General features: G+C 38.1%; 1 protein-coding gene across 10 annotated transcripts in view; it reads left to right on the forward strand.

Annotated features, from left to right (window-relative positions):
- Positions 1 to 14,421, forward strand: part of PTPRO (protein tyrosine phosphatase receptor type O) — a 156,004-nt gene that overhangs the window by 80,287 nt on the left and 61,296 nt on the right. For 4 of the 10 annotated variants that reach the window (XM_080562121.1, XM_080562124.1, XM_080562129.1 and 1 more), the window contains one exon: positions 8,580 to 8,853. In XM_080562121.1, coding sequence (XP_080418247.1) covers positions 8,580 to 8,853 — 274 coding nt within the window. The other 6 variants (XM_080562123.1, XM_080562127.1, XM_080562126.1 and 3 more) reach the window with 6 other exon arrangements.

Here is a 14,421-nt window from a genome sequence, read left to right on the forward strand (position 1 = left end):
AGATAAAAGAAGACTATAATGTCCTCCCAGCTGTGTGCTCTTTGTAGTTATTGCAAATAGCAATGCATTGCATTGTGTTTTAAGAACTAGTTCACTTGTGCACATAATGGGCATATATACACCCCATCAATCTAAAATGAAGGCATTTTGAGTTTTATAGTACCCATAAGACTGTGTCTTTACACCTTTGTCATACGCTCTGCCAGAGTATATAAAATGAAGTTCGGCTGACACCAGTCCAGTTTTTCTCAGCTGCACAGCAGCTCCATGCTCCATCATGGATCATGTCATGGTCACAGCTTTCTTATGGTACAACATCAGTCTTCACATTCTTTTGAGCATCAGGAATTTTCTGCGTGACTTTCTAATTTCATATTTCAACATCAGTAGCTGTTTGGAAGCTTATATTACAGACTTTGGTCATTTGCACAGGTGAATCCACTGTTTTAGGAGTAGAAGGACTAAATAACATAGATGAATTTGTCCTATATCATCTAGAAAATGTCTCCTCCAGTATTCCAGGAGAAGCCTTGAGGCTTCCCATCTCCCATTGGGCACTTTGAAATGAAAAATACCCTAAAGCTTGTTTGATTTGATTCCATGGAAAGAGATGTGTTTTTGTAATCCAAGTTTTTCAAAATCCAATATAGATTAATTTCTCACTCTGCCTTCTTGGTCATCATTTTCCTGAGTTGACCCATTCTGTATTATTTCCTCTCTGTTGGAGAGGGAACTGAAGCATAGTTGGCTGTGTTTTGACTTGTAGACAGTGTGCTGAATCTCCACTGATGGGCAGTATGTGCATGCTTGGGATGATGTATATGTGGAGCACACTGCACAGTGAACTCCCATTCCTATAAAGTAATCTTTCTTTTACTTTCTACCTAACTTACCTATTTCAGAATTTAACAAGAGCTACCTAATGACCTCATCTTCCAATCTGGCCTAAGTACACCTCTGATCATTTTACAGTTGTGCAGGTACAAATTTGTTTTAGCTGTTTACCCAAAGACAGAGAACAAATGTCGACTGGAGAAGATCACTTCAAAGGCCAGTCTGATAGAGCTAAGGGAATTGTTGAGGCAATCGAATATGTTTCCTGTGCCCATTTTTGTTTTCTATTGTTCACATAAAGGCTCAAGAAGGAAGATTCATTTTAGTTAAAGCAGCTGGTTCATCTGGCATCTGTGTGTGTTTGGGTACATCCACAAGGAATGATTAAACTTTAAATGTGGATGCTCCGTAAAAGTCTGAGGGGATAGATGACAGTGTTAGTAGTTGGGAAAGGGGAACAAATTCATATTTTATTTCAGGACAATTATCCTTTTTGACATAATTTTAGTACTAGAGAGAAGCTTAAAATCTAGAGTGGAGAGAAACCAAACTATAGTGTCTGCCTAAGTGTGAATTCCTGTCATAGTTGGGGCGTATACAGGCAGTCAGGATCAGGCAGTAGGGAGAAATGCCATCCATGAAGCTCTGACCTAGTTTTAAACTATGTCAACATCAGGGCCTCTGGATTGCTATGCTTGGGTTTTGCCTTCTCCAGTTTGCACTGGAAAGATAGGATAGAAGCATATATTTAGAAATATTTTTTTGAATATTGGATGCATTAACAAGATGATACATAAATGTATTATCATTACTGAATGCAAAGATTTGTCTTCATGTATTTAGCATTCCAGCATTTACTTAATGTTATTGTAATAGCAGCTGATAGTGTCAAGAAAGATTTCATTCCAATGGCTTTAAAGTATATTATTAACCTTAGAATAGTAGCAAAATATGGTAGAGTGTACATAGCATATTGACATTTGCTGGATTAAAAAAAAAAAAAAAAAGCCCTCATATTCCCAAGTTCATATTCCCCAAAAAAGGGGAAAAAAACCCACCAACTGTTCCTTTAAAACTGTCTTTCAGAACAAAGAAATGTTAGAGCTCATTTATAAAATATGACTAGCCGATTGTTATTGCTGGCTTTTTAAGACTGAGAATAGCAACAGTGCTGAGGACACTATTCATAGAGCAGAATGCCAAAAATGGTTTGTAAACCTAAATAAAATATAAATTATTGAGAACTGCTCCTTTTGCTATCTTTTCACTTTTTAAAATTTTCCTTTCTGCATGGAAAATCTTGAAGATAAGCTTTTCCATTTCTTTCATGAACTATTTATTCTAAGAAGTGTTTATTAAGGGAACTTCCCTGTACAACCTGTAGAAGTGTTGTGCAAAATCTGTAGGAATAAATATCCCTTCTTTTACAAAGTCTTATCTGAACATTTTTGTTCATATTCTTGAAGTCCATTTCAAACAATCCTTTCCTCTTGTGGTCAATACTTGTGAAATCTATGCCTACTCCAGAATTCACTGTATCATGAGAAAACCTTAGGACGTAATTCCTTCCCCATATGCTATAAGAATGACTTGACTTTTTTATTAAATTTATAGGACCTAATAATGATAGCTAGCAGTTCCAAAGAAGCCTCAATATTGTGCAATTTCCACTCAGTCCTTATCTGTGCTCAGAGAGGATCTTTCTTGGGTAATGGCTATAGGAACGGCTTTTTCTGAGACTGCTTACATCTTTCTGTAAAACTGAATCAGTTTCAGTCACATGAAACGTTTTATTGAGGAACTTTGAGACAGGAGTAAAGAGACTGGGTATGGAACGTAGTCTAAGGTTTGATGTTGTAATACTTAGCATAAAATACAAGTGTTTTCCTGCTTTATCCTGTGAAGAGTATAGGAAGAGCGCTGTGAAACTGAGAAAGATGTGTTATTGAGCCGAGCCAGGAAGATATTGCAGTAATGACTGAGGCAAAGTGGGAATCTGAAAGATCGGCTAAAGATTTAAGTATTAATTTTTACTTGGAAATGCATTCAATTTGCTTGAAACTGTTATTGCAGTTATATATGACTCTGTTATTGCAACAGCAAGGTGTTTCAGGGACTCCTTTCTCCTAGCCATAAAAGATCAGAAGGTGCCTGGGATCCTCCTGTGGAGACCTGTGGAGTCTCCAGCGTGCAGAGACAGGGTGGGATAAATTTTACAAAATAGAGAAAATGACCGGAATGGTTTAAATAGGCCAGATTTTGATTCTTTTCCCTGTACAGTAACTCAAGTAAAGCAATAAATTTCCAACAAGTGTGTAGCAGATTTATTGGATATGAGTTTCTGATTTCTGAATAAAATGAATGTTTACCATTTTTATTGTAATTGCTGTTCCATATCATTTGTCACCATCAGTGGATAATGACATTAATGCAACATACATTAGGAAGTTGGTGCAGAAATACTGTGACATGACTTTTATATGTGATTTGCAATGCTATTTATTTTATGAAATTTATGTGCCTTCCGTGGAGGTACAGCCGTAAGCATGTAACAAGGGCCAGGATATGAAAGTCTGGATTCCAGCCCTCTTTTTGTTACGAGGCTGGAACTAACTGTGCCCATCAACAGAAGACTGGAGGAATCTTGCTGAGCCAGGAGCACAGACCCTTTGGCTGGTCAGTGCACTTTCAAAGGTAATTCAGATCTCAGATGAATCCAGAAGTACTCTGTCTGGAAAGGTCATCTTGGCTCTCAGTCATTTCACTTAAGTACCTAAAATTAAATAAGAGGAATCTTGGCTAGAACAAGTCATCATGTGATTTAGAATAAAATTAGCATTGTTGGCCACAGGAACAAAATATACATGAGTATAGTAGAATTACTCACAAAAAATAGTATTTCAGCCAGGAGGTCTGGATAATAGTGCAAGTACTATCTTGTAATACTTGCAGTGATGTTATTTTTGACCAGCATTATGAAGTAGATGATCATAATGGTACCTTTGGCCAGAGAAGTAGGCCCCCATAGCTTCAAAATGTACTCTGGCTTTGGGATTTCATATACCTGCTTTGAAAACTCCATGGTACTCACAAAAGGCTGTAAGAATTGACAGAAGTCATATTTGTTCACAGCCCTAGTTCCACTTCTCTAGTGTTAGAGAACATGATGCAGTTCCCGGTATCTTAAGCTCACTTATTTTTGGAGTTGATGAACATCCGTGCCTCCTGAAGTCAACAGGACATTTAACTATTCGCACTTTTAATAATCAGGTCCAGGCCCAATGTGTTTCAGAGTGAGACATTCAAAAGCTAAAATACATAAAATTAATAACTGTTTTGCAACTTTGATCACTTCCTCATGTGTAAAGCTCAGACTGTTATGGGGGAATAAACTGAAGATGTAGACTTCTAGAAAGAGAACTCTGAGGTCTGCTGCACACAATTTATTTTCCTATTACTCTTTCAATATTGTTGATTTGACATGTCATATATCTTCTTGCCTCCCCCTCCTTTTTATTTTAATTGTGACCTGGTTATTGGCTGGAAATTCCACTAGCATGACTCATCCCCACTCTGAAAATGACTGTGAACAGGCATCACATTGTGGCTTCCCCCTGCTTTTTTTTTTTTTTTCCCCTAAGTGCTTTAGCGTGGCACGAGCTTGTAATAATAAACTAGGAAGGAAGTTGGAGCTAATCATTTGGTTCTGAATGCACAAGCCCTGCCAAATTTCCCCACAGGCATGAAGCAGCCGCTCAAGCTGTGACACCAGCAAATTAAATCCTGGAGGTAGCTGACCAGAAGTAATGAAATGTGTATTTACCATACTGATGCTGTCAGTCCTAAGACACACTGGATTTATGATCTAGTTAAGTGGGGCGTGTTTGTCACTTCCAGTGGTGCTTGGAAAAAATACCCAGGTTTGTTCCTAGCCTTCTTTCCAAAATCACAAGCACACCTCATATAACATGAAGAAGAAGATGCCTGGAATGGTCTGTTCTTTTAAAATGTTGCCAAAGTGAAATCCATATCACAAAGGAGATAAGTTGTGCAGTCCTATGACATGTTAATTGCCAAACCTTCTTATTCATCCCTTATCTGCTGCTTCATTCTCTAAATCAAACCTTAGAGCTGAAATGAAAGAACAAAAAATACTTCAGGAGCCAATGGATAAAATACAACAGATGCCTCCCAGAAATGATGTGTCCCATGCATGCATCAGCTTCAGATCCTGGGCACATACAGGTGTGGGAAAGAGGGCCATGTAATCACTGAGTAATCACAGAGTAGGTACCACTCAAGGAAGGTATGCATTACACAGGTGGGAGCAGGCATACAAAGGAGAGAGACTATCATTTCACAATCCCCACATATTTAGGTAGTAAAGGACTCAAAAAAAAGTTATTTTCCCTGGTCAGGTCTTGTCATAAGTAACGAAAGCATGTGTCTGTGAGTTTTTATGTATTTAGCTAGCACAGGCACATTATGTTAATTGTGCGAGAGCTATTTAAGGTGAGGTTAACAGATCATCTGCTGAGTGGTACTTGCTGTGAATTCAAGAAAACATTATGAGGGGAAAACTAAAAGTGTGCAGTCTTCAACGTGGTTAATACAATACCCATGGAAGAACCAAAGAATAAAATCACACCCCATATGAGCAGTCTGAAAGCATCTAATTATATCCAAGGAATGTCTATAACTCTGCAATTATATGCTTAATTTCCAGCTGTACTTGATTAGATCACAAATGATTTATAATACCACCAAATACAAGGAACTTGCTTTGAACTGTTTGTTGGAATGTATAAAATTTCGTGTCTCTTTTGTCTGGTGTTTTTTTTTTTTTTTTCATAGCAAGGTAGGTACACTGAGTTAGTACCACGCAACCCAGCAGCAAAGTCAAAGGAAGACTAGACTCATTTAAGAGAGAACATTCTTCTCTCTCCACTAGTGAAGCATTCAAGTGCAAGTCTATGGAAGGTCAAAACCCACCAACTTCTGTGGGATTATATAGGCTGGGTATATGTGGGTATTGCTGGATGAAAAACTGAATATGAACTGGCAATGTGCACTTGCAGACTAGAAATTGTAATTGTATCTTGGGCTACATCAAAAGAAGTGTAGCTAGAGGGAGGTGATTCTCACCCCTACTCCACCTTTGTGAGACACCACCTGGAGCACTGCATTCAGATCTGGGACCTGCAACATAAGAAGGATACAGCCCTGCTAAAGTGGGTCCAGAGGAGGCCACAAGGCTGATCAGAGGGCTGGAGCGCCTCTCCTATTAAGACAGGATGAGGGCGTTGAGGTTGTTCAACCTGGACAAGAGAAGGTTCCAGAGAGTAGCCTTTCAGTACCTAAAGGGGACTACAGGAAAGATGGGAAGGGACTCTTTATCAGGGTGTGTAGTGATAGGACAAGGGGTAATGGTTTTGTACTGTAATAGGGTAGATTTAGATTAGACATTAGGAAGAAATTCCTTACTCAGAGGCTGGTGAGGTACTGAAACAGGTTGCCCAGAGAATCTGTGGCTGCCCCATCCCTTGAAGTATTCAAGGCCAGGTTGGACAGGGCTTTGGGTGACATGGTCTAGTGGGAGCTGTCCCCCCCTACCCATGGCAGTGGGGTTGCAACTAGATGCTCTTTAAGGTCACTTCAAACCCAAACCATTCTATGGTTATATGAGTGTACTTAAATCTTAATACGCGGTAGTAACCTTGCTGAATCCTTTCTATTTTTCTTGTGTTGGTCTTGGAGAAAATCATGCTTTCTGTGATATGGTAGTGCACACACCTCTGATAGCAGGTCTGTGGGTGCATCCCTCTCCCATCTCCCCACATCAGGAGAGCTGAAATAGTAGTCCTTTGACGTTTTCTTAGTGAGGAGAGAATGGGGAGGAAGAAGGATAAAAGGACTCCCTTATTTTTTATTTTTTTTTGCCTGGATCTAAATATAATCCTCAGTTAAAGATTTGAGTCTGTGCTGATCCTAAGTGCTGTATCAGGATTTAAGGCAAAATACAAACACTTGGAATATGGTGTTTTGATCTACTCAAGGCTAAGCCTGTTGAATTCAGCCAATATTAAGGCAAACACATGTAAGCTTTTGCATAATTGTGGTCTTATATTGTAAGCTGTTTGGAGCAATTGCTTTGCCATCTGTGAGAAATTACCCAGACTACGAAGGTATTCATCCACTGGTAACTTTGACTTACATCATTTTCATTTTGGCTTATATCAACTTTAAGTCTTCTTTTTTTTTTTTTAATAGACTAAAGAAAACTGCAAATCAACAGCTGAAATTGTGTTGCCTCTATTTGTATTCTGAAGCTCAAAGCTATTTAGATGGGTTATCTCGTTCAGGATGAATTTACTATATGCTTGTTACCTTGTTCTCATGTTGGGTCACGTGAGTGAGTTTTCTTAGGTCCTTTGTTCTGAAGCCTATAGTTTTGTCTTGCAGTACTCAATATGATTTTCTTAATTAATTAAATTTATTTTTAGTTTAATTTTAATGACAGGAGCTGGCAATACCATATGTGTAAATTCCAGATAGGGAGCCTGGCTCCTGCAGTATAAATCCAAAAATGATTAGTTTTATGGAAGAATCCCCACTAAACAAAACTACAAAAAGATAGGAGGTAGTCAAGCTGCTAGCAATAAACTCTGAATGAGTTGTCTAGCTCTAGTACATGAACAACTAGACTGGCTGAATAATCTGCAAACTAGGCATGGTTGCCCACCCTGTCCTCCAAACAGAGCTCTCAACCTGTGAAATACAAGGGAGTATTAGATACTATGGAGCTGGGAATTTAAAATATCATATATTTCAGTTTTCATTGGGGATAAAAAAATAAAATCTAACCACCAGTGTGGCTTAATAAATAAAAAGGCAACTCTAATGTGAGCTTGAACTTTTCCTTCTCATTAATTACTGTGAATCTGTTTTGAAATTCCTGTAGAGAACAAGTGCTACTTGCTGACAGCTGGTTTGCAATTAATAAAAAGGAAAGTGTTTTCAGCTGGCAACAGCTTAACATGCTCATGATATATGAAAAGGTTAAATTGCTCCTTTCTCTCTACTACTTGTAAAAGAAATATTGAAAATGAAACGATACAGCTTAGGAAATGAAAAGTGCTACCCAAAGCCATAGACATAGTCCTGAGAGCTGCTGATCAGCTGGTACTTGCTGGAATGGGCATATTTGTAAATGTTTAGCAAGTGCCAAAAATTATTCTTCAGTTGCAGGCTTTTAGAATATATTGCATTCAAGATAATCCTGTTTCTGTAAGATAAAAGAGTCTTGATTTAATCACCTTATATATATATATATATTTGTTACTGTTACATTTTATAGCCTTATTAGAAATCCTCTTGCCACTGATACCGTTTTTCATCTTACCATTCTTCTGCACTATGCCACTCTCCATCAGGAAAGGATGGGAGAGGTTTGTTCCTCTGGTTGTAAAGTATGGAGTAGCCAGGACATCGGCAACATAAAAGCACGTGGCAGGAACCAGCCTCTGCCTCAGAGGGAATGGCCTGGTAATCAGATGCCTGTGGACTTCATCTATTAATTGCATTATGAAAAACATTCTAGAATTTAATGTTAATGATCTTGCAGAGTATGAAATGTTACCTTATTACAAAGATAACGTGACCATTCTATGGTCTAGTACCAAAGGAAATGGGTACATGTGAAATAATGTTTACTTCAATTAAATCTTTTTATTCTTGTCTTGCAGAATGCAGAGCCATTCCAAGTTACTGTCCGAGAAGACAATTGTATCATTGTCTCCCTGGAATCACCTGATGTGGTGAGCTCATCCTCTGTATATGTTGTGAAGATAGCTGGAGAATCCAAGAACTACTTTTTCCAGTTCGAAGAATTCAATAGCACTTTACCTGCCCCTGTGATTTTTAATGCCAAATACCATGGCCTATATTACATAGTAACTCTGTTGGTAGTGAACTCAAACATGGTTTCCAAGTCAGCAAGATCAATCACTGTGTTAACCAGTAAGTAATACCTTCTTCTTTTTTCTTGTTTCTTCTCTTTGTGTGTTTTCTGTTGGTGGTATTGTGTTTGTTTCTTTGTTTGTTTTCAGAAGTTTTTCTTGTGGAGAAGGTTTTTTTCATTCTTTTTTAATAGGTTTTCCTTGTGTGTAGGATGAACCCTTGTGTGAGAACAGTAAAGCAAATGTGTTGAGAAGGCTTGTGAGAGAAAATTCACAAGGTCTGGGCAGGAAGAAGAGGACAGCTGTGGGTTTCCCCCGGGTGACCCTTCCTTATCAATGACTGGAGAGGTTTGACATACTGGGCCCCACATAAGTGGGGTGCGTGAACCTCCTCCCTAGGTGTTCATCCTAAACACTGTGAACCAGGAGTTCTGAAATTCTAGTGGAAGGCACGAAAAGTGTTGTCTGACATTTCAGTGTAAACGCTCCTGTTGAGGTACCTGGTGAGGTATATTCTGTTTTAGATGCCATGACAATGTTCTTTGGTTGCTAATACACTGAAGCAGTACTAAACCTGGAAAGCAGACATTAGTCGCCAAGACAATGTGTTTCTGCCAGTAGAGCTGAAGATTTCTATGGTGGAGACCATAGCTCTTGTACTCTGTCTCTTACTACCCCCATATGCATTGATCTTGGGGGAAAGATGTGGTTTGGTTTGTTGTATTGTGATGCGAAGCGCAGCAGGTTCCTGTGTAATTTCTGCCATGTTTCTGGCTCTCTGCTGTCATTCTAATGCTGCTTCCCCATGCCCACCAGAAATAAATGTATAGAATATAAAAAGAGTTCTTCATCTGCAAAAGTGATTTAATGAATGACAAACACAAAATTACTTGGATGAGACAAACCCAGTTTCTAGTTCTTGTTCTGTTATACACTGAGGATTAACCTTATTCACAATCAGATTTCCGTGGTGAATTATTGTCGTATGCACACCAATACAGACATGCATATTCTTTTCCATCGTTTGATGGGAGGTTAGTTAATGTCTACTCTAACCAAGTGTGGAGGCCCTGAGGGGAACTTCTTGATAGTGAGTGAATTTTTTGCTTAAATGGCACCTTGGAATCTATAGGTAAATTTATTTGGTTTGTAGATGAGGAATGAGATGTGTAGATGAGGATTTTGCATACTTATATTATTTTGTCAGTGAGGAAATGCCATCCGCTGTAATAACATTCCCAAAGAATATCATCATAGCCTTTTGTGTTGCAGAGTGAGGTGCTTGAAACTTAGGAGTTACCAGATTTTATACCATCCATATGGTCTTCATCCTCCCCATGTGTGCTCAAGTTGTGCACTAATGAGGACAACCATGAAGGGTCGCATAGGAAAAATGTGTAGTGAACAACATAAGGCTTCGTAGGTAGATTGGATTTCTTTCTCTTTTTTTTTTTTTTTGGACTGTTTTAACTTTGCAGCCAAAGTAATAATTCTAATCCAATTTCCTATTTAAATGTTTTTGTACATTTGTTTCTTAAAAAAAAAAAAGAAGGAATCATATACAACTGAACAAATGCCTCACCAAGTATTTTCAGTACGTTTTGAGTGCTGTACTTGCAGTAATGCAGTAGGACTAATTGCTGCCTGATTTCCAGAGCCCATGAGGTCACTGTTAGCAGGGAAGGGTGTGATCCAGGATGGCAGATGGAGCATGCACTCCTATGCAGGAAATCTCTGAAGAAAGAAGGGATTCAGTGGCACCCAGCCTATCAAAGCCAGCCCCCGACTGCCATTTCTGGCTCAGGGGGTTTCCATGAGGTGTTCCCAAACAAGTGCGAGGCTGCAGGCTCCAAGGAGCCTAGCCCAAATCACTTTCACTTCTCCACGGCTCAACAGGGTCCTTTCTGATGGAAAGGAGCCCACCCCTTTTCACCACCTGTCTTAAAGGGGTGCTCTGGCAGCTTCCCAGAGTTTCCTGCTGTGGCCTCTGCTGCTCACCCAGACCTTGGAAGGACCAGTGACTTTGGCAGTTGGCCAGTGCTGCTTGGGGAACTGATGTGATGAAAAGGGAACAGTTTGTCTCAGCAGAAAGATAATCAGGTTCACGGGGGGGGGGGCGGGAGGGGGAGGCATTTCTGTATATGCAGCATTGAAGGATGCTGTACTAAGCATTATAGGTACAATGTAATTTGTGAGCTTCCCAGCGTAAAGGACCCAATATCCTTCCTAATATTTTCTGTTAGGCTGACTAATGAGTGCTAGCTCTCCTGTTGCATCTTTGGCTACTAATGTAGCTTATTTTTTCAGGTATAAGGGTAAAGGAATGAAAATAAATTTGGAATTAGAAGTTCATGGTATTTCAATACGGTGTGTTTAAGAAAACATCTTTAAACTCTTTTTATGACCACTGGCTTCTCTACAAAACTTCATTAGACCACAGTTGTTCCCCCCCCACACACATCTTTTTTTTTTCTTTTTCTTTTTATTGTACGCTGACTGTTTTACATCTTTTTTTTCTTTTTTTTCTGATTATTAATTAACTTGAAATTTTGGCAGATAATAATGATAATAGATTTATATTTTTCTTCATGCTATGTACTATTTCTGCCTGTTTAACATCCTTAGTTTATTTTAAAGGTGTAAAGACACACAACTATCCAATTTATCTATATCTTACACATAAAAAAAAATGTCACATTGTGACTAGCATCCAGGACGAAATTAATTCCTGTTCTAATTTCATGGGTATCAGGAGAGCTTTTCTAGTTGTAGGCCCCATTCATTAGCCTGTCAGAAGTTAAATCAAATAGGATAGCCAGTGATGCCAACGTGGTAATTCCCAAACCAATACTTAAATATTTCACAATAGTTTTCTGGGATCTCCAGACATCTGCAAAGGATTCAGTGCAGGGAGATGGAGTCTTTCAGCTCGGCCATATGCTGGAATCCTGAGCATCACACACAGCGGTGTATAACCAAATTGTGCATGTCAAACTGACAGTAAGGTCCTTCAAGCAGATTGCTTATCTATAAATTCAGTAAGAGTCATGATAGAACTCTGCTCACTAATAGTATATTGTGATGACCTTTCCTTTTTCCTATTCACATACTTCAGTGATGTGCTGCTTCTCAGCATGTTTGCAAGAAAAAGGTATGTCTCTTTGCAACTTTTGTTTTAAAAAGTTATTCCTCAAGAGAAAGATGATGTCAAAACTAACAAAATATATATTGTACATATGGGTGTACATGTAATTATATATGTGAATTTGTAAATATTATATACATATGTACTTATAATTATGTACAAAATAAATCTACAAATTATATAAATATATATATGCATATATGTATGCTATCATTTGAGGTATCTGTTGTTAACTTGGGCCTTCTATACAAGACTGAAGAATTTATTTTCTGCTTGTCTCTGACTGCAATAATTTCAGGGTTTTCTCAGGTTAATCAAAACCACACAAACTGTAGAGTTTTCTGTATTCTGGATTGTTGTAACACTGCGTGTGACCTACTTGTTGCAATATTTTTTCTCAGAGCCTAAGGGTGTTGTCAGCTTGAGCATAGCCCACATCCTCATATTACTTCCTGAGCTGGAACTTCTAGAAACATGAGATGATCAGGGCACATTCAAGTCCTAGGCAGGAAACATGTAAAATGAAGTTTGAGTACAAAATAGCACTTTTTCTTCTGATTCTGTAACAAAGTGGTGTTCAGAGAATTGGGCTCGGTACTTCACTTGGAGGAGAAAACATTAAACTGACACCTTGACCACTTACTGTTAAAGATCCCTCTGATGGATTTCAAAAGAATAGGTGTATTAATCTTGCCATCTAGGCCAGATTCCTGTGTGTGCAATTGTGTTGTGCATATCTATATGACCTTCTTTCCAGTTTTCAATCTAGACAAGGTTAGAAGTAGCTCTGGTATCAAACAGAGTTATTTTCAGTCTGCCTTCTTATGCTCTTAGAGTTTCGGGTTGTCAACAGGATGGAAGTAACTCCAGAATTTATATAATTAATTTAGTGTTTTGAAACACTTGAAAGAAAGTTAAAAGCCATAAAGGTTACTCCTAATATGCTTTAAAGTAGTTTATGAGAAAAATAAGGAGTATGGATCCAAAATCAGTGCTTAAAATTTTCACTCATCCTACATTTTCCCAGCTTGAAGTCTTGTTTTATTCTTTCCAGGGTGACTCACACCAATATGTTTGTTTGTTTTAGAAAAAAAAAAGTTCACTGTAAATTTTTCTTTTTGTTGGGGAAAAAATCTTTTTACATTTAAAGGAATGGAGAATGTGGTACATTGTAAAGCTATTGTGTGCTGTAGAAAAAAATATCTCTGCTGGGAATTGGAAAAATTGGGATCTGGAAGGGTAAGTAAGAAGAGTTCTGGCTGACTTTTATTTTAGCTTGTGATTAGGAGTTTTCAGTGGTAAATATCTTATTGTCTCAAAAGCCTATGATTCCTTACATAAATCACTGTAGAATATATTCCCTTTGGGGAGAATTCTGCCTCACTCTTCTACCAAAAAATATTCTCCTCAAGAGACCAACAAGGCCTGCTGCTGGGGACTATGATCTCTTCCGCTCTTAGAAAGTAATTGGTATTAGACCTAGTTAATGCTCAGCTGTCATTGTGCCAGATGCTGCAGGAAGTGATTCAGCAGGTCAAATCCATGCCTTCAGCTCATTAATGGATCAGGGCTGCTGAAGTAAGAGCTTCAGAGTGGTTTGTTTTTTTTTTTTTCCTGATAAAATTTAGAACTGAAGCCCTTCATGTTTATCTTTCTTAAAGGATGATGTGGAACTTCTTTAAAAAGGCTGTTTTTTCATGGGAGCCTTAATTTTGAAATATAACTTCAAAGAATATCTATATCCCCTAGTGCTCTGGTCTCCCCAGCAAACAAGTCATGCTATCCCCTTTTTAAGGCCAAATAAGAATCAAAGAAAGAAAAAAAAAAACTGCAACCAGATGAATATTTTTTTCCTGCAATAATTTCTCTTGGAAGGCTGATTTAAAGTATTGTTCTAAATCTGTTCAAGATTAACTGATATACCTTTGTTCTTATGCCAACATTTTTGTTTGTTTGTGCAGTCTTTATATTTGTCAATTTATGTGGGCATCTAGAAACTGCAGTATACATCAGCATTGCTCAGATACTGCCTGCACTTACATTCCCCTTGCATAAGCAGTTGCACACAGTATCCTCTATTACGTATCATAAACTTGAACATTATGTTCCTAAGGTATTAAACAGAAGCTATTAAATCTCAAAAATAGTTGCTTTTTAGCAAGAGATAAAATGATCCCTAAGGTTTATAGCATAATGAAAACATTAACCTGGCTATGACTTATTCCCAGTAGCAATACAGATGAGAAAATAGTGTCATATTTGGGAGGAAGTTACATAGTTCACAACTTCTTCATGTGAATATAAAGGGGATTAGCCATAGGAGTTACATCACTCTATTAATGGGGCTTCTTATTTAGGTAAGTTGTAATATGAAGGTAAATCATGATTAATCTGTTTCTGAGTGTGAGAAGCAAGAGAGTTAATCTGAATCCCATTTCAACCATCCATGTGTAATACTACATCTAACCTACCAAGGTAATCAAT

This window comes from Anser brachyrhynchus (assembly GCF_964034855.1).
Source record: "Anser brachyrhynchus genome assembly, chromosome: 1".
Classification (NCBI taxonomy): Eukaryota; Metazoa; Chordata; class Aves; order Anseriformes; family Anatidae; genus Anser; species Anser brachyrhynchus.